The following is a 21473-nucleotide window of genomic DNA, read 5'->3' as shown; positions in this document are numbered from 1 at the left end:
TGTGATGTAATCAAAAGTTCCTTCAATGGTCATTACCGGCAGAGATGAGTCATTTATTGAACGTTCCTGAGATTACTTTATTATGCAAGTCACAGGCCTGATGCACCCGTTGCATCAATGTCATTCCACAGCTACCTAGACCACAGCTACCTAGACACCAAAGATTATAACAAAATGGACAAGCGGGGCTGTGTCATCAACGATGACTTGTTTGAATTGTATGATTATGTTTGCTTGATTGGTTGGTTGAATGAAGTGAAAAGGTGTTTGCAGATCGACGTTAGAGTCACGCTCTGCTCATTTGGGTCGAAAACTTTGAGCAGCATACATGCAATTGCCGAGTCGCTCTATGTAGTTCGATATGGCGGATGAAGTACAAATGAAAGCTGTATCCTGTGCACTCAACTACCAAAGTCAAAGATGGTAAAAGAAAAGCCCCCCTGTCACGCCAGTGCTAACGGCCACAATCGGAAGACCAAGCTACACAGCCACGTCAGAGAAAGGCGCAACAGAAACTGCAAGTACATAAAAACAATATGTCTAGATCCACAATGACTGTGGTACTGCGTGTGTTTCCTATAGCTAGATTTAAATTTACCAAAGGCGACTGAAATCTCCACATTCAGTGTTTGACAACTGACTTTGAAGTCTTAAATTTCAGCTTCGAATGATCATGATAACAATAACCCTAACACAGAAGTGATATTTGCAATCAAATCCGTTATTTCACGGTGACCTGTAATTGATTTTGAGATGTACAGTCATGCAAAATTAATTCAGTCCGGTGATTCTTTTAAAGTGTCTTTACTCTGTACTTGATGGTGAAATAAATTTCTTCTGGTTAATGTCTCGCATTTGTTTTTTTTTACTTGTCGCCACGTGATTTTCTTTTGTTTAAAAAGTGTCCATTTTACAATTTCTTTTGTTTAAAAGTGTCCGATTTACTAGTAAATCGGATACTTTTAAACAAAAGAACTTGTAAATCGGACACTTTTTAAACAAAAGAAAGCCAGGTGGTAATAATAAAATATTCGGTTATGGAAATTAGAAAGCATGGTTTGAACAATGGGCACGAGGCAGAGAGTGGTATAACTATTTTTACTTTCAGCCTGACAACATTAAATCCAAGGTTTCTAGAGTACTTATTAAAAAACAAAAGAGTCAAAGTTTGAAATGAAACTAGTTTCACTGTCTGTGTATACTCACATTAAAAAGAATCAAGTGATGTGAAGATAGTGTCATGTCTATACCCTCTTACTACCAGATTGTGGTACAATCCCATACTATTCAAGGTAAAGGGGTTGGAGGGGGTGAAAGAATTAAAAGATCATCTCGAGTTTTGTTACTGGCATCTGTAAACAAGCCTGAGTAGTTACATATATTTTGATTTGAATGTATCTTTATGAAGAGGAGGCTGACTCTGTTGGCATAGCTCATTCATTATAAGTGGGTGTCACTGATAAGATTGACAAGAGATAGGAGATGGATTTGATACTCTTGAGAAGAGTTATGTATTTTCAACAAAGACCTCGAGAAGTTGCCAGTAATATTCAAATTACGAACGTAAAAATTGTTACAGGATTTCCGGTGAGTAGCAGCCCAGCATCGTGTATTTGCTGGCTGTTGAATCTTTCAGTTGTATGACATTGTTACAAGTAAACCAGATTCATCCCATTTTTGCAGGTCTGTGTATGATGGGCCTTCAGTTACAAAGGCACAGCTTGTCTATGTACATAGGAATAGAAATAAAACTTATTGAAGCCCGGAGATGGAAAATGGCTCCAGTTTCTGAGAATAGTTGACTAATATAGAAACTTCCATGTTATCTATAAAGCTTTGGTTGGATTCAAACAACTTTATGAAAAGCTGATTCTCTGAAAAATGACTCAAAGTTGTTTGGAACTTAGGAAAGTTAGTCATATAAACGTTTTTGTTACGTGGTAATTTAGAATACGTATTGAATATTTCAAGAAATCAATAATTGACAAAGTTTACTTAATCTATAACAAAAGCAGTCTCATATCCCTATATAATAAGCTCTTCAAAAACTACCCAAGCCAACCACCAAATTCTTTGTGACTCAAAGTCTCTCTTTACATACATGATGATTTATATCGTAACACAAGCTGTGTCAGTCACATCAGCTTTTGGTAGTGCCCCTTCTTACGTTTTGTTTGCCATCAAAATGTTAATTAAAGCTGTAAAAACCCTCTCCTTGTAAAGGGCAATATTTGACTAACAAAGGGTACTGCTATTTTTGTTTTTAATTGTGTTTTAATATCCCATAGTCACAGGCGGTTACAATTCATCGACTGTGACATTTATGGAAAGGTATTGTAGGAGTGAGTGGAGACATTAGTGCTTGTGCCTTTGAGGTTATATCACCAACCAAGAAGAAACTAAATCACTTTCAAGTCAGGAAAGTGGAGGTGGTATCAAATGTTAAAAGTCTTAAAAGGCCACAATATAATAATACAAAAAAGTCATGCAATGCGAAGCCGCAGGTGATCTACATGCGTTGTACCATAAGGGGGCATGAAATTAGGTTAGTGGTCACAGGACCTTTGGTTCTAAACTTGAAGGCTTTTCCTTGGGGCTTCTTGTCGTATTTTCTATCTCTAACTATTCCCAACTCTAGTGTCTGTGTAGTGGACACAATCTTTTGTTTTCAAACTAAAAGGTTTGTCATTGCGCCTACATCTAGCTATGTGTATTTATAAAAAGAAGAGAGAAAGGTTTTAAAAAATGGGGGACAAAGAGGGGGAAAAAGATATTTTTCATTTGTGTATATGTCGATCTAGATTTTGTATCAGCATTTTTTTCCGTGTTTGCTTGGAAGAAAATATCAAAAATGATGCTATACTTTGCAATATAAAGTGCACAATTTAATGTCTGTAGGGTCACAAAGAAGAACTTTGAAGTTGCTGTTTCTAGTCCATGCAATGTGAAGATCAAAATGCACTTTGTAGACAGCTGTTAAGAGATTTTTGCATGCTGTTTTTGCTGTGGTTCATAATAGTATATTGAGTAAAAATATGTTACCTAAACTCATGAACGGAAGGTTCTGGGGTGGTATTCCCACTGGACATTTATCCACCAGAGTTTCCCTAACCCTATCCCTACCCCTAGCCCTCATTATGTCTTGGTGATAATCTCTCCTTGTATAGATTAAGGAATTGGGATTAGCTAATAGCATTCTTGGAGATTTACCCTAGTACATTTATTACCAAATGTGTCCCTAACAGCTTAAACCCAGAAGTTGAATAAACTGCGGTACAGACATACCCATGTGCACAAACATGTACAGAAATATGTGTATTTCCCCAAGCGTTAGATGTGGGTTCGTATGGATATCACATGATCTCTTTGACCTATCGAGTCTGGAGAACACTGTGCATCCTTTTCATTGCTGAACAGAACCATCGGTGGCTGGGAAATGCCTGAGTAGGCTAGCATAACAGTACTATTTTAATTTTTAATTTAATTTTTAATTTAATTTTTAATTTAATTTTTATTAATGTGTCAAATGATGAAAGCAAATACAACCTAGCCATTTTGTACGCTAAAGTCTTTCATTCATTACAGTAGCCATTACACGTAGCTTTTCGGTATATATTCTGTCAACTCATTAGCATGCAAATTAGCATATATTATCATCTCATTAACATATATTCTGTGAGCTCATCAGCATATATTTCTTGTAGTCACTAGAAATCGTGTTGTTGTTAATTTTTTTATTGTCTTCTGCAGGATTGATCACTTTAAAACAATTTTCAAGATACCGATTGGTGTCTTTTACTCTTCAAAAGTACCAAAATTATGAAAATAACATACAAAGACAGTGACTTTCCCTCTTAAAGGTATACTGTCACCTGTTCCAATTTTGCCACAGTTACCATGGAAAGAGAAAATCTAACCAATCACAGATTTTAAGCGGGTGGCCGCTTTTTAAAAACAGCGCCCTCACACGGGCATTTTTAATACCAAAGAACCATATATGGGCATATTTAGATTACAGGTGACTGTATACCATTAAAAATGCAGATACACAAGTGATATATAGTAGCTTATGGCTCCACCAAACTTACTGAGTCTTTCCCTTTGTGTACCAAGTAGTGTTTTGTTTCTTGATAGAGGATTTTTAATACCCTGTATTCTGCTGTCACAACAGCCTGTATCATGTGTTGGGTGCCTGTTCATATTGTTGACAACTCACTTTGTGTCAGTTCTATTATTAAGTTTTCCACAATGATATTAATATTGCTGGCTGGACATATTCAGGCTATGTTGTCAAGCTGAACGCTGGGTGTGTAAATGCATTTTTTAAGCAGTGTAGGCAGCAGAACTGTACCTGTTACTCAGAACAAAAGTTTTGAATACTGGGGCTGTAACCCCTCTCAGGCCGTTTCCCAGGGCCATTTCACTTTATATAGGTCAACTTTGCCATATAAAACAATAGTATTCAGCTGAACCATTGTGGTGAAGGGGTGATGATAGCACATGACTTCACTTTCTCTGTCTATGTACTGTGATGCTGCAGTGCATCAAGAAAAGAAAATCATCTTCTTCATTGTTAGAAGGATGAGTCTTCATGCTACCTTCCTCCTTGAATAGAGGTGCAAAATATACATATATAAAGTGTGTATTGTTATTCCACTAGTATCACAGTGCTTATGTGTGGACAATACAAAACACTTGTGTATTCTCTAGTTCTCAGTTTTATTAGCTCACATGTGGCATACGTATACCAAAGAGAGCTTATATTGTAAGTTGATGGCATCTGTATTTATGTGTGTATGTGAGTATGTATGTCCGTCCACATCAAAATTCAAAAATTGCAGCTTCTACCATCTTAGTATTTGGTTTGTTATACAGGTGCACCCACGGGTGGAGATGTGAATTTCTTTAATGATTAAATGAACTTGTATGTAAGTGTCAAAAATATGCAAATGAGGTAAAAAAAGGTAAAATCCTGCAAATTTCTGGAATTCTGGAGATTTGGTTGAAACTCGGTATGAATGTTCCTTTAGGTGGTCAAATTGTGTTCAAATGCACTTGACATCATAAATACTACAAGCTAAGGCCTGTACAAGCTATTAGATATCATATGTACACTCACTCTGGCCCGCCAAATCTAACCAAATGTGAGCAAAGTGTCATTGGTGCTACTTTTATTTCGCTGATTCTGATAGGATTCCTCATTTTAGTTCACATTTAAATAATATTGCAACACCTTTGAGTCCCTTCCAGTATCTAATTCGGTAGTTTCAAACTGCTTTGAATTCAGAGTGCTTTGAACCTACAGTTTATCAAAGTCCTTACCAGTAAGTTTCCTAAAAAGTGTCTAAATATAGTCTTTCATATTTTAAAATTGATTCCAGGATTATTTTTTGACAAAGCATATCTTGTTTGTTCATTGGTGAAACATTTCAAACCTGTGCATACCTATTTTGATGGGAAATGTTTAGAATGTTCATTTTACAGTGCTGTGTACAGACGTTGGCAAAAATTTGCTCAAAGTATTGTTGTAACTCTTGGCCCAACAAAACAGTCTCATGAAAGTCATAAACAGTGATTACAAGCTAATAATTTAGTTCAATTCTAAGTTCTGTTTGCAATCAAAATTGTCTCCTGGTGTATTGCACACCTCCAAACTGAAAGTGGTCAACTTATTTCCTCCAGGATCCTGAAAATCCTTTACGTGATGAAATATAATAACTAGGGCTCACGTCGTGAAGTTTAAGATGAGAGAAAGTGTTTTTTACATATGATATTCCCTTCCTCTTCTTTACTTCTAGTTTTCATGGCTACGTTTGAAGTAAAAGACTGTGTACTTGTAAAGCATTTATGTTTGATGTACCGGACTATTGGTGTCTTCTGTTTTTCTGTTCTTTGTCTGAAGTAGAAGATCACCTCAAAACATTTATGTTCGATGTAAACAACTACTTCTTCCTGCAATAGCTTCATAATGTTCAAACATGTCATTGATTTCATGAATCCTTGCAGAAATTGAAGGTTTCTATAACTGTTTACCAACTAACCAACTGAAGCCTCATGTAGTATCTTCATACACTGTTGAGTAAACGACTCTTTCTTCATTTTTTGATGGTAACCTGCCTCTGAATGAAAGACTTTCTGTAGTCTGGAAATTTAATGGTTGATATGTCCACACCATTGCATGCTTTAAAGCAGTGATACAGTCTGGTGGTACTACCAGAGTTTTAGCGAGCAGTGACTATGATTTCTAATATGGCGAAAATATCCTGAAAAAAGGTTAAATTTATTTAAAGTTTAATAAAAAAAGTAGCTGAGTGTTTCTTAAATTTAAAAGCCGCAGTTACTATAGCTGTAGCTTGTGTTAGGTATTTTTTGTTTGGTATCACCTACAGTAAGAAGAAGCTATCAAAATGCTATGCACCTGATGAAATGCTGTCTCGTGTTCCTGGTTCATTTATTTTCCCAAATTTAATCTGTAACCACAAAATTTTGATGAAATGTACTGATGGTAATGTGACGGTAATTAAAATCGTTTTACTGGTGTAGTGACGGAAATGCCCACATTTCTCACAGATAATGAATGGTTTTTATCGAGTAAAAGTTCAATAGGAAATGGGAATTTACAAAGTGTGAATGAGACAAGCCCATGCATTCTATGCCGGTCACAAGTCAACAATATCCTGTACAGGGCTGTGTTTCTGTTTACTTACTATGCAACACCTGTAGCCTTGTAAATAAGCTTGCCATTTTTTGGAAGACTATCGGACCAACTGTTTCCTGGGTGTGTAAACAAATGTTTACCGTTTTTATCATGCTGTCACCCTTTGATAGTTACGAGAAGTAGATTCATCACAGAGTCAACAAAAGTTTCGATGATCGTTTATGTCAGGACTTGTTTGACATCTGTACTTTTGTTTCCGTGACAGTGACCTGTGCTGCCTTCGAAACTTGAGGCAATGAACTTCCACTGAATTATTTAATAATTAAAAAGATTTGAAAAAAAAGCTTGTTCAAGTAAGGACTGGTGAAGACAACTTCCTTCTGTAGTGTATGTACTCTCCAAATGGGTGTCCCCCTCCCTCTCCCCCACCCCCCCATAACAAAAACCAAAACAGCAAAAAAGCAAGAAATTGGATAACATAAAGTCTAGTATTTGTTGAACAATCTTCCCAAAAAGTGAAGTTGGAATAAAGTAGAGTGGAAATACTTCAACTAATCCACCCTTCTATCTGTCATTCCTTACAAAAATCCATAACAAAAACTACAAAAGGTAAATTTATTTATGGCCATGGTAATAGATATACTCTTTCCAAAAGTAGTTTGATATTTGATATGGAAGTTGTACCAAAATTTGTGCAAGGCAGAAATAAAATGGGATGTTCAGTTACTGATATTGAATTCCTTTACCTGTCATATTTCTTTTCAGGAAGAAAGGGATTTTGAAAGAGAAGTCCACAAGATTGAAGTGTGAGTATACATGTGAAAAGGATTCGCAGATTGCCTTTTTCAACTCGACAAAATGTAAAAAATAATGAACACCTGATAGTTTAGCAATCCAGTTTTGCCAATTTTGGCTTGTATTGAGATTGTACCCATGAAGTTGAGTCTCAAATTAAAAGCTTATATGGATAATATCTATTAATTCTAAGAACTTTTTCATTGTTTATGTTCTTAAAAAAGAGTACAGTTTCTTGTTCTTCTATACCAACACATAATAATATATATATATATATATATATATAATATATATATATATATATATATATATATATATATATATATATATATATAGATATGATGGATTTACCTACCTATAGCATAATAATAGGTACTCCCATCTTTTATTCTTCTATACCAACACATAAATTATAATATATATGTATGTATTATATATATATATATATATATATATATATATATATATATATATATATATATATATATATATATATATATATATAAAGATGGATTTACCTACCTATAGCATAAAGATAGGTACTCCCATCTTTTATTTTTAAGTCTTTGTTACCTCAATACTGCACTGTTTATTTAACATAGATTTACAGAATTTCACTTTTTCATTGATCAAGAGAACACTTTTAGTGCAGATGAACGGAAGAGAGTTTTGTCAAATGAGAACACCATGATGGGGGTATCTATTTAGCAGATGGCTAGTTTGTTAGTTTAGTTAAAGGTCAGCTATTATGCATAAAACCCCCACAAAAGTGTTAAGACACCTTTCAAAAGATGTACCTGTACCAGTGACAAAACAGTTTCCTTTGACGTATATTAAATGTACAGACAAGTCTTTTTAACGCTCACCACACTGACATATGAATGAATATCTTTGTGGAAAATTCAAATCAGCTCTCCCGCATCCCAGCCATCTTGCCCCCTAATGCAGGTCTTGGAAGTATGAATGACACGCACTGCGTGTATTAGGACAGTGGCAGACGCGCCATTTAGTGTATTACCATTAAAGTTCTCTTTGATCGCGTAAATCAGTGGAAGGAATGAAAGTGTCAACAAGCTTAACCAGCACACTGTGACCTGACTGGGATTACAGTGGTACTGTCGATCACCTGGTAGCATGCTGGGGCCGGCGATGTTAGCATTGCAATGTTGAAGGGGTGTAAGGAAGACCGGAGGCAGCGAGTGCTATTAATCTATAATGCTACTTTATTCCAACATGGCTGGAGACTATGCAGCTGAAGATTAGAAAGGTGAAGACTGACTCATTCACATGGTAGACATACAGATATACATAGCCACCTGAATAATAATGACAGCTTATGAATTTTGGTTTTGGAATGGTACACTACTTTACAAAAAGTGTGTAGTATGTTCCCTGCATGCACTGGTAGTACTTAGTAACTGACTGAAAAAGCGTCTGACTTGTGAAGTCAGTAGACTGTCATTATCAGACTGGTGTGTTTGTAAACAATAAGAGAAAATAACACTGATTGAAAGAGACTTTGTGACTATCAGTTATTGTAAAATCAGAGCCTAAATCAGAATATCCCTTCGCTGAAAACATAATCTGTATATTTTTACATTTTACATTTTAATTCAGACATCATTTTGTGGTTCACAAGAACAAAGTAAAAGCCGAAAAAATGACCACAAAAACAACAAAAATCATAGTTTTGAGACAATTGTCACCATTGGCTTTAGGGTCATTTTGCACTAGAAGTTCTCCATGCTGTTGTGTTTGTAAGCTTCATATCATAGTTGTAAGAGCAACTTTTGACTTAAACCGTTTGTAAATATAACACAATGGCAGTATAGATAATATTAAGATGTGTAAAGGAAAAGAAGTCATGGTAATATAGCTTTTAGGTATAGACAAATATAGTGACTGGAAGTGAATTGTCAGAGATCAAGAAGTATTAACCCTTTGAGTGCTGCAATTGTTCCCACCAAAATTTTAGTCAACATTTTTACCAATTTTTATAACTTTTTCTGTAATTTTTTTATAATTTTGGACCAAATGGACACCACATTTCATTGGCTACAATTTGTTATCAAAATTTTGATGAAAACCTGAAAAAAATTGACTGGAGTATATTTTCTAAAGGTGACAAAAATTGACTTTGGCGCTCATAGGGTTAAAGGTAGAATATGCCTCAGGGATATGTAGATTGCAGATATTCTGACTCTCACGCTTTTAGAATGTGTCTTTGGTCTACTACTTGTGGGGGCTCATTTTAAAGCTCTTGGAAGAATGAAAGTTTTGACCATCTTAGTTTTTCAAAAATTGAAAATTTTATTTGTCCTAGGGATGGCGGCCATTTTGAATTTCAAATATCAATAAATATTGGGTAATTTGTTTCTCTGGTACCAAAATTTGCTTGGTGACCACTGAGTATTATACTTTATTTGGTAAGAGTATGATTGAAAGTTTCCTAAAGTTTTAGAAAAATTGTTGTGTCTTTCAATTCAGTTTCAAGGCATGTACTACCTTAATATTAAGTCATGTTTAGCCATGCAAGATCAGTTCGCTGGTTTACCATCCATTTGTAAACTCTCATATTCATATGTATTTGATCCCAATGCAATATCAATGAAATTGAACAAGTTAGAAAAGAAATATGAAAATATCCTCTTGCACATTGGTATACAGCATGAACTATAATAACATGAATGCCCAACAAAAGACTGTGTACCCTTTGTTTGCAGATGCTTTATCCATGGTCTAGGGCCCATCGGTAACTCCCATGACAAATAAGCAGGTTGGCAGCAGTCTGTGGTCTGACCTATTTCTAGGTCAGTGACTCTGTCTTGTGCTTTTTGTGATGATCTCGGGGAATATTTCTATCATATGGCTGATGAATGTTAGTTGGCTTCTGTGAACCTTGTAAATACTTTTATTGCTGGTTGAGCAATCAGATCAGTCGTTATATTAACAAACAAGATACACTGATGTATAGATTGTCATTATTGGTCAAATTATGATACACTGCAAACAAGGGAGGTTTTGACAGGCAAATTTCTTATGCTAGATTTGTGTGTACGTTTTAGAGTGATTGTCACAAAGTGAAAGTTTCACAAGCCTTTTTTCTTATTTTTTTACTGCATTCCATTTTTTGTACATACCATGCCAGAAAAGACAATGAACCATATCATAGTGTGGATGGAGTAAATCTTCCAGGAAACGATACAATGAGTGTAATTTGTAGTTTGTTGGTAATTTGTATCAGACAAAGCAAGACAGCTTCACATCATCCGAAGTGCATCTTTTGGGTAAACCACTTTGTTTTTGAAAAAAAACAAATGAATTTGAAATGGTAACAACAGCTGGAGGTGTTATTTTTTTCAAAGCATTGAGTGGGCTTTGCTTTATGGTGCATAGGTTAGTTCAAATACTAAACATTTGCTTATCTTAGAGACATCAATCAGCAAAATTTGTTTTGCGATTTCACTTGTGCAAAGTCAGTTTGGCCAAAATGTTGTAGTTTTCTGGCTTTTTCCTTCGATTAGTGTCTTCAAAAGCATTTGTGACCTCAGTTAAACACTGTTTTACAAAAAACTTTAAGTACAAGTCAGCACATTACGGACAGGTATGGTTAGTAGATGTAGACTTCAGTTAGTTCCAATACATTTGCTTTGTTTTGGTTCAGTGAGTGAAAGTCTGCATTTCACAATTAATGAGCTTTGTTTCTTGATTTTGAAAATACCAATTATGAAGCAAACATGAGGAAACTGAAAAGTAGAAGATTTACTAACGCCAGATACATATAATAACAACAACATACTGCTGTCTGCCTGTAATATTAATTTCCTAATATGAAAAAAGTATAACACTTATTTACGGCCCATTTTCATTTGATAGGACAGTCAATAATTTTACTGAAACCCATTTAGCAATTTACACATCGTGAAAAACAGCATAATGACATTCATGAATATTTTAAGACTATTGGTCAATTAATGAGCAGTTTTAATGAAAGTTGTATTTATTATTATGCGTGGGTTATCTTTGAGATAATTATGTTGGATATGAGCAAAAGGATAGAGTTACATTGACATACGACATCATTGTGGTTGACCTTGTGTGCTTTTTGTGCACGTTGACAACGTAGAATACTCAGAGAGTGCTATCTTCTGTGTACATTGCTGTGTTTTAGTGAGTGACCGCTGATACAGAGCACCGCAAACTGCCCTTCTTTTTCATTTCAATGTGGATATTTTCTGCATCTCCGCTGCAGTTCATACATTTTGGACAATCAGAGGCTTTCTCCCTGCCGCATGTCCAGTACAAGTCTTTCACACTCAAATTGTGCCAAAAAATTCTAAACACACTTTATTTTACATTAATGCCAGCAGTCAATTTTGTAGCAGCACTTGTTTCTTAATCCACAGATGTCAGCTGCATCTTGTTGCCACATATGCGTCAACTCTCACAGTTAAAAATCCAGGTTTTTTTCCCTATGAGAAGAATCTGTTTTATCTGGACTAAAACAGCTCAAAAGCAGACATGAGCAACTTCACCGATTGGTTGATGACAATCAGCTGATCTTTGGATGGCTCTTTAGATTAGAACTTGTCTTCCTGTCTACCAGGGCAGCCATGGCTGTTTGCAGCTTATCCGTGTCCAAGAATTCTAATTCATATCCATTTTTGGTTTTGTTAAGTATGATTCCGTGTATGGTATGTAATTTAGCTGTCGCAAATTTGCCTTTATAAGGGCGTCTTCTTAAGAACTTTTTCATAATAATACTCAATTAAACAACCCTACACACTCCAATGGTACTTGAAATTATCATGATAGTGTTTAAGAAATAAAAATCGAATTTCCTTTTTGGATGTAGAGGCATTACATAGGTGTGACATCTTTGCAGGAGATTCAGACATTGTTTAACCTGAGAGTCCTTTCACACTCAAAATGGTTCTTCTTTGAATATATCCCTTTTCGTGAGAGTCCTTTTACTCTCAAAATGGTTCTTCTTTGAATATATTCCTTTCTATGTATCACAATTTCTTTTCTATATGCCTGTGTGTGTGTTTCTTCTTATTCTCAGCTTGGACGAAGCCACAAAGAAGGTGTACAAAGACACAAAAAAGTGCACAGAGTCTATGCAGGCATTGTCCAGGGCACAGAGCAAGATCACACAAGACCTGGCTGCTAGTCCAGTGTGTCAAACAGAGGATGAACTCAAGCCATTAGAAGAGTTGAATAGCGGCGTCTACAAGTTAGAAACTCTGACAGCAGAACTGGTATGCAAATGTTGAAAACTTTCTGTCCCCTCATGTGTATTCACCCTTTCACCACAATGGTTTGGCCAAAACCCATTCTTGTCTATGGTGAGTGTGGACCTGTTTACAGGGAATTGGGGGTGAACAGGTTAAAATAATTACTGAAGGCATGTTTTGTTATGAAAGACTAGTGATAGAAAGAATTTGTTTCAAAAGTGATGAATCACAGGTTATGGTTCAACCTGTTGTTCATCACATTTTTCACAGAAATATCACAATGTACTTCTGGTGAGTTTGTCTTAAACAGGAATGATATTATAGATAGACTGAAGGTAGAATGCGCCTCCAGGATAGATATTTGGACTATCAAACTTTTCAAATTGTTGTTTTCTGTTGGTTACACTACCTAGGTCAGCAAACCAAACTTAGTCAATAGTGAGGTATCAATACCGATGTACTGATGTCAACAATGAATTATGATTATAAAACCCCCAGATTTAGTCACTGTTCAGCAGTCTTGTTAGCATACATCAAATAACTACTTCATCCCAGTAGTTACAGAAAACACTCTGAAGAAAGCTTCTGTTTGCTTGATTGCACAAAGCAGCAAAGGAGCCTCATATTAGGTGTAAATTTTGATTCACTTTCCAGAATTTTTGTGATAGTTTATTTTTTTCTACACGGTACTAAATCTTGTGGTAACACTGGCATTCTGTGTTCAGCTTGTCAGCACAGCTTTTATACCAGTGTATGTAATGTGTAATGTTATTGTCAACAAAGAAATTTTAGTTTGGAATATCGGATCAATGTATTAATAGTAAATTGCATATTGTATGGAATATGTTATGGCTGATACTACGATACTAGGCTTATAATTTGTATTTCAAACTACTTTATGGAGTGTATCCATTTTTTGTTGACATAAAAAATAATAAAAATATTGCCAAAAATGACAACTATTGAATTTTATCTATCAAAAAGCAATATGAAGAGCTTTTGAAAATTTTTGCATCATACTAGCCTATGTTTTTGCGTTTATTAATTAGAGAGAATCTTTAGTCGTTGAAATTTCTTAATGTTAACAAGAGCTGCTTATTATGTAACATTCTCCAAAGAATACGATAACACGAACACATGGAGATGTTGCCATGGTGTTTTGATCAAGGATAACATCAGTTGCCCCAGGAACATTTGATAAACAATTAACTACAAAAAACGTCTGACATCGAAAAGTCACAGAAAGCGATGCAAAATGTGTTGATATTCTCATCGAAGCTTCCTAAATGCATGCAGCTACGTCCGTGCTGACAGGAATGGGTATGACAACTGAAAGCGTGCTAGGTTGGTCATAAATCTGGATACCAAACGCTAGCGGCAGTGCATGTCATTGATGTGATGCAATCCATTTTGACGGTTTAAAAAAAAATTGATTAGAACAGCTGGTTTTGTCTGGTTTACCTCATAAATTCTCTGTAGAAGGCTAATATTTGTATCATAGCAGTTTGGATATTACTATGGCGGATTGGCACGGCACAAAAGATGTATATAGATATCATGCTTATTCACTCATGCTTATGTTTCACTGCACAATAGATATGATACAGGTTTGCATTCTGAAAAGGTCAACCGTGTCAATCAAGGTTGAAATACTTAATATTGAACTTGTCAATCAGTACAATATGTGTGTGTGAAATGTCCGATGTCACTGTTGACAACTTATAATCTGAAGTTGAGTTGATTTGTCAACACTAGCACAGCATAGTTTAAGCAATCCACCATGTTAAGAGGAAAGTGCATTTGTTTTTATTTTTGTACAATATCAAAAGTTTCAGCTAGTCATACACCTCACACAGCAGAATTTTAATTCTGAAAATGTCAGGAAGTTGCAACACTGCACAAAATCATGGGGTCAGGTCTTTAAAGCTCCCCTCTCAAAATAATTTTTAATTTGTTGAGCAGATTCATTTGAATATCATTATTTTCATAACAAACCAGCCTGCTTGCAGGCTTTTTACTGAGATACGACTACGGACGGGACAGATACCAAAAAACTTGACACATTTTTGTTGGAAATTGCGTCCGTATTTCTTGTCATATCACCTTGATAAATATAATCTGTACAATAATAACTGCTTGGCTTGTTTTCATGGTATCGTCAATTCCTGAGAGACAGCAGTATGTATATTCTCAGCAGTGGTGACTGCTGTAGGGGCCAATACGTGTATTCATGGCTAAACCACTAATTGAGAGATATGAGGGATTGCACACAGGTGTTCATATTTCAGCCCACAACATACTAATATTATACATCTTTCCGCTATGTTTCCATGGTTTATTCTGGATAGCAAAAAAAAAGATGAAGGTCAAAACTGAAACTTTGGCAAGTCAATACCAAACCGTTTGTGCAAGTTTTGTCCCTTTTAGTCATTAAAGTTTTTTCCACCATATGACATTGGTTGGGCATTGTCTCTGTCAACAAATGTCAATTTTTTTGTTTCAGTCAAGTGAAGGGAGGGTTTGGAATTTTTTCTCAGTGTTGCAGTACAGTTCTATTCAGAACACTTTGCATTTTTTCGGCACCTATTTTGGTGTGTGTTATCAACCACCTACCCAGCAGATGTTGTTCATTAGTATTCATTCGTTATTTTTGCACAAATTTATCATGAGATTCTCAACACTCTAAAAATTGTCTGCCAGCACCTTCTCTGCTGACTCCAAAAAAAGAAAATTCTTTTTCACTCCGCACAGAATGGCTTTTGTGTTTTATAGCATGTTTTCCCAAAAGTGAAAAAATAACATAATTTTATTATTCTAAGGGGTGGAAAGGCAAGCATGATTTCTTAATCCCAAACGCACATTGTATTTCAAGCTGGACTCACAATACCACCAGCAGCCTGGTACCTCACAAAAATAGCCCCATGCTTTGTCAAAGTGTTTAAATTTGTTTGAACCCATAAAAATTTTCATTTTGTCTCCATATGATTGCTTACAATAATAAAAAAACAGTATTTACAGACATTTTTCAGGTTGGCCATTGTCAAATTGTCTTAATTTCTGCAGCAATAGAGAAAAGACCATGTGGAGTCTGTTTTCTGTGATTTCTTTTGCCGACAGTTTTGGCTTTTGTGGTGAACATTGCAAAGAAGGAAACAGGTTTTTGCATCCCGTCAGAATTACCACTGCGTAAATGGTTTTTAAAAATATCTGAACTTTGCTGTGATGAAGGAAATAATAGAAATGTTATAGAAATATGATAGAAATGTACCCACACACATATTCAATATTAACCCCCTCAAGGCTATAGTGCACTGGCCTACCATTGGATGGTTTTTAATTGTGTTGAAATTAATAACTTTTGTCCACTAATGTCCAGTATGTATACCTGCTCTTTGTTGTTCAACTCTCAATTCAGATTTTGCTTCAAATAGCCTTTCTTTTTTTCCAAACTTTTGTGACACATCTTTTCTTCTGAGCAAACATTCAGTCAGATTTGGTAAGAATACGTCTTCCAAGGAGAAAAAAGCTAGATCGTTTCTGGTCAGGCTCTCTATGTCTTTTTTAATTTTTAAAAAGATTTTTGTCCTGTATTTGTCCATGTAGAATTCAAACGCTCACAAGACCATGATGGAACCTATGAAGAAGTTCAGTACGATATTTCCACACATCTATGCAGCGTCAAGAAAAGGGAGCAGAGCTTGCAAGAGTACAAGAAGTGTCAAGCTAAAGTGGAGAAGTACCAGGACAGGGAAAAAACAGGACCAAATATCGTGAAATTGGAAACGGTGAGTGATAGAAATACAAAGACCTGGGACATGTCTTTGTGTTTAGTTAAGGTATTACAGGGACAATACATATTATGATTGTATCTGTGTGTCCATCTAAGTCTTGTCTTTCTATATTTGCTAGTCAGTCTGCCTGTGTCTTGATCATAGCTTTCTTTTATATCTAATGGTATATGCATGCATATGTGCACACCGTGTCTGTGTCCGTCTACTGCTTAAGGCACATCCTATACAAAACTTGTTGAATAACCGGTAATTAGTGTGTGTTTAACCCTATCACCCTCCTCTGTTAGTTTATAGAAGTCCAGCCTTAAAATAGTAAACAAGGGCAGGAGTTTCGGCCAAACTGTGGTGCTGAAAGAGTTCAGCGTCTGGAAAAATCATAGAGTAGGAGATTCTCAATGGAATAGAAGTGATACACTCATTGTTTGCATAGAAAATTGACAACAATACTTTGTGTCCTGGATGGGAAAGTTTTGACAAATGACGGAATGTCACATTGGAGATTGACCTGTCTGTTTTCTTGTTACAACGATTAGTCACATGTCTGTGTTTGGATTAGCACACCAATACTGATGCACAGGGACGCGTTATCTTTCGAATGTAGCCATGCCATACGCTACATGAATTATGACGAGTGTTGGTACTATGAGTACCAATTTTTGAACATTATGACTCGATCTTTTGCAACATTTGTTTTCCGTGTTCGCTTGTTCATAATAACATATTAATTATTAATAACATTTATATTTTCATCTGATCATAAAAATAGTATTTTCAAGATAAAGTGCATTGCCGCTGGATTTTCTTACAAGTGAGAGTGTGCGTACAGCTATTCATAGTACCCACATTCGCCAGAGGTTGCAGCGTGCTCTCGGTAAATAACGTGTCTCTGTGTACTGATGTATAACGCTACACGCCTACTGCTCCTTGTCCCCACTCATCGGCAGAATATCTTCTAAACAAATATTTGTCCAATATTCTCTACAGCCCAGAATATAGACAGATCATGATGTATTGACAGGTTTTTAAATAAATTATTATTGTGTATAGAGTAACACTGATACTGAAATAACTCTAAAGTTTTCTGTTGACTAAATTCTCAGAATTGGGCACACAGTCCATGTAGCCGACAATGAGATGCAAATGATATGTGGTAAAGGTCTCCTCGACTAACTCTCAGCTGGTTGCTCACTTTCTACTATTTTTAGAGTATTTTATACAAAGGCACAGACTTATTCTACCTTCAACTTAAAACTGATTGTGGTTTTGTAGCTCATTCTTTACTATTTTTCATACTTTTTGGTAGCCGGTAACAGACACTTCGTGTTTGTGTCGGCTACATGGACGATCTGCCCAGAATTGTTTCGCACACATAGTGTTCTAACCTTTTAAGAGTTGTGCATACAGTGTTTTAATTTTCTGCTATTGAAGTATTGGAGGCACATCTATGCATTTTTTTCACCATGTGCGTCTGGCAGATAGTCTTGACAAGATATGAAAATTGTTGGCATATTCCTTGGTTCATGGCTTTGTCAACTACTATTGCATGGGTGAAAGATTTTTTTTTGTGTGATGGAAATGTTTCTCAATTGCATTCATCTTGGCAAAGCTCTAAGGTTAGGTCTGAACTATTTTGTCTCATTTTAAATGAATCTTCAGTTCCAAGCACTGTAGTCTTTGTGTTTCTATAGTAAATATTGGTATGCATGGGACACAAGCTCTATAAGATGTACATCAGATGCAAATGAAGATATGCATAATATATGCATAAGTAGCAAGCTGTGGTACACTTTGTCAAGAATGTGTGAGCAAAAACAAAAAGGAAGGACGGCGAAGGACTGTGAAGGACAGAGGCGGCCAAATAGAAAACCTAATTAAGTGGTGAAATGTTGTATTTTCTGTTCGTAATTAGTCAAAGAACAAAATTTCAGCAAAGGATAAGATGTAGACCCAATTCTTTTACAAAAATATGCCTTATACTGTCTCAATAACATTGTCCTTCGCCCTATCCGTTACAGTGAAAATTCTGTCCTTCATGATATTCTGCACTGATAGTGTTGTCCTTCGGTCCGTATACTGTGAAAATACCATCCTTTGCCCAATTCTATTGTGAAAATACTGTCCTTCACCCAATTCTATTGTGAAAATACTGTCCTTCACCCTATTCTGTAATAAATATAGTGTTCTTCATCTATTCTGCTCTGATACATTGTCCTTCCTATTTTGCAGTGAAACTACCATCCTTCAGGATATTCTACACTAAAAATATTTTGCCGTGCAAATATGTCTTTCATCCTGTTGTGTAGTGAAAATGCTGGCCTTTAGCCCTTTTTGTTCAGATAACAGTTCAGATAACACAGTCCATCACCCTACTCTCGAGAGGTTAGGCTGTCCTTCACTTAAATCTGGACTGAAAATACTGTTTTTGTCCTTTCTGTATTAACTCAGACATACCGTCCTTCGTAGTCCTTCCCTGTCCTTCAGTGTCCTTCACATTAGTCTCACTATTTGTGTGGGGCTAACAGTGCAACTTTTTATACTCCTCCTTTTGTGAGCTGATGCCAAAAAATCCCCAAATCCTCTTGAACAATGCCTTTTATGCAAAATTGATACAAACATATTCTCATGCTCTTTAGAGACTAGGACAAACTGAAAAGCTGCAAAGTTACCAAGTTGGAATGTAATTTGTTTTATGGGATGCCTCATTTAAAGTGAAAAAAAATATGTTAATGCTATCAGAATAATGATGGCACTATTTTAACCCTTTGAGGTTTTTACATTTTCCCGCCAAAATTTTACACTTTACTAATTTTATGAATTTTTCTGTAGTTTTTTCGATAATTTTTGACCCAATGGACATCACATTTTGTTGGCTCACTATCAAAATTTAGCAAAAATCTGAACAAAACTGAATGTGGTATATTTTATAAAGGCAACAAAAATGAAGTTTGTTGCTCAAAGGGTTAACATGTTGTTAACTGCTAGCAAAGTGATATCAGTCTGTGTGTGGATGTCTTTGCAGGACTTGTGTGTCCTGGTCGAAGATCTTTTTTTGTATCCAGGAATATGAATATTTCCGATGTGAAGTGCATGACAAATTGTGGATTTTCAATAGTAATTTAGTATAATAGCACAGAGATCTTCCATAGACCTTCCAAAAAAATTTGGAGGGTCTATCTCCCACAGAAATTTATTATAAAAGTTGTTAAGAAACATGAAATACAGACTGAAGTTTGCAACAGAATTGTATTTCAAAATGCATTGGATGGCTTGGTTTGAGCATGTGTGAAACTATTTATGTCTGATAATATTGAATGGTATGGCAAATCTATCTATTTTGACAGTTAAATTTTATTGCCACCCAGTTCCTATGAATGCGTGAAATGCCCCCAGGGGGATGTGGCAGTGATACAAGACCAGACCATTTCTACACAGAAAATAGATCCAACATCTGCAATCTTTTGTTCAAAATCTTGTGCAAATTTTAGATCAGAGGTGATAAAGGCAGACATGCGGTACAGTAAGGTCGCTTCTCGCTTTTTTTGGAACATAATGGAAGCAGTGACAATGTACTGGCTTGTGGCTTGTATAGAAAGGAATGACTTCAAGCTACCAAAATAGGTACTGTGCAGTTTGGGTTTTTTTTAATGGAGAAAGGTCTTGAATAAACTGTCTGGCTACCAAGCCTGAAATAATCATCGTAAAATTACAATTGTAAACTATCAGTCCAGCAAATCTATGAGAAGTTTAGCAATACCTCATACTTGTTCAAAGGGACAATACATGTGGTTGTAAGTTTTGACACGGTGTGGAGGGACCGTGGTTTTGATAGTATTTGAGTTGTGTTTTGTTCACAGAAAAAAAGTAGATTTTGTTACTCTTCTTCCGAAAGTACAATGGAAGTATAAAGTACAATGGAAGTATAAAGTACAATGGAAGTATAAATAAAGTACAATGGAAGTATAAAGTATAAGCCTTGTTAGCACAATCTGTACCTGCACACTTTGCCATGTTACTGCTGAATCCTTGCCTGGACTGAAATTCAGCTGTCAACAGAAGCTTTGCTCATGAAAAATATACAGGCTTTGTTAACCCTTTTCCTGCCAGACAGTAATAACTGTATCACTTCCCCATCAGCCAAGTCAGTAAAAAGCGGTATTGAGCCAAAACATGACGTATTTTCACCCACTTGGCTTGGTATGTTATAGCATCTTTTGTCCAAAAAAAATTAACTTTACAGTATTATGTTTTCAACAGCCTTCAAATGTACAGTATTATGTTAAAATACATCATATGGAATACGTTGTGTTTCATTAATTTTAACCATCTTGACCTGGTGGTGAAATATGGACTTGGCAGGAAAAGGGTTAATTTTCATTTTGTATAAAAGCTGGTCTTTTAAGGTGGTTGGAAAGGCTAGAGCGTCAGTTATAAACTTCAATAAAACTATTAAATATAAAAGTAGTCAACATTCTCTGTGGAATAAAAAAAACTAGACATTTGGGCACAAAGGCATTGCAGAGTTATAGCCTGTTGAAACTTCTGAAAAACTGACCAAATAAGAAGAAGTTGGGAGTCCTTAGTGTATTAACTATGGTAGAGGTCCCCTAGCTTTTATAAAATGTTTGAAAAGGGAAAGTCATTATTTGCTGTTTATCAGGAAAGTTTGACAAGGCGGTGCTGGCATTCAGAGTGAGTGACTGCTATTGTAAATGCATTTTTAGATTCTTTGAGTGTCAAAGAGGTGTCAAAAGTGAGATTAACCAAAAAAACTGCTCTGTGACTTCAAAAGAGGGGTGCAAATATGGCTTGTTTTCAACATTTTTGACAGAATAACAGTTTTCCTACATAATTGTATACCAATTTAATCCAACTTTGAAATGAGATATGGACATGGAATTTTTACAGCCTATTAACAAGGTTACAGATAAGATTTGTATGGCACAGTTTTCCTGTATTTGAAGTACTTTTTGAAAAATCACATTTTGAAATTTG

At 35.6% G+C, this 21473-nt stretch overlaps 1 protein-coding gene across 1 annotated transcript in view; it reads left to right on the top strand.

Moving 5' to 3' along the window:
- Window positions 1-21473, top strand: part of LOC139120630 (bridging integrator 3-like) — a 67380-nt gene that overhangs the window by 19982 nt on the left and 25925 nt on the right. The window contains 4 exon segments of the mRNA XM_070685139.1: window positions 7424-7464; window positions 12519-12714; window positions 16294-16357; window positions 16360-16475. Coding sequence (XP_070541240.1) covers window positions 7424-7464; window positions 12519-12714; window positions 16294-16357; window positions 16360-16475 — 417 coding nt within the window.

The sequence above is a fragment of the Ptychodera flava genome, chromosome 20 (assembly GCF_041260155.1).
Source record: "Ptychodera flava strain L36383 chromosome 20, AS_Pfla_20210202, whole genome shotgun sequence".
NCBI lineage: Eukaryota > Metazoa > Hemichordata > Enteropneusta > Ptychoderidae > Ptychodera > Ptychodera flava.
Note: the sequence above shows the minus strand (reverse complement) of the source record. Positions and strands in the feature narration are given on the sequence as shown.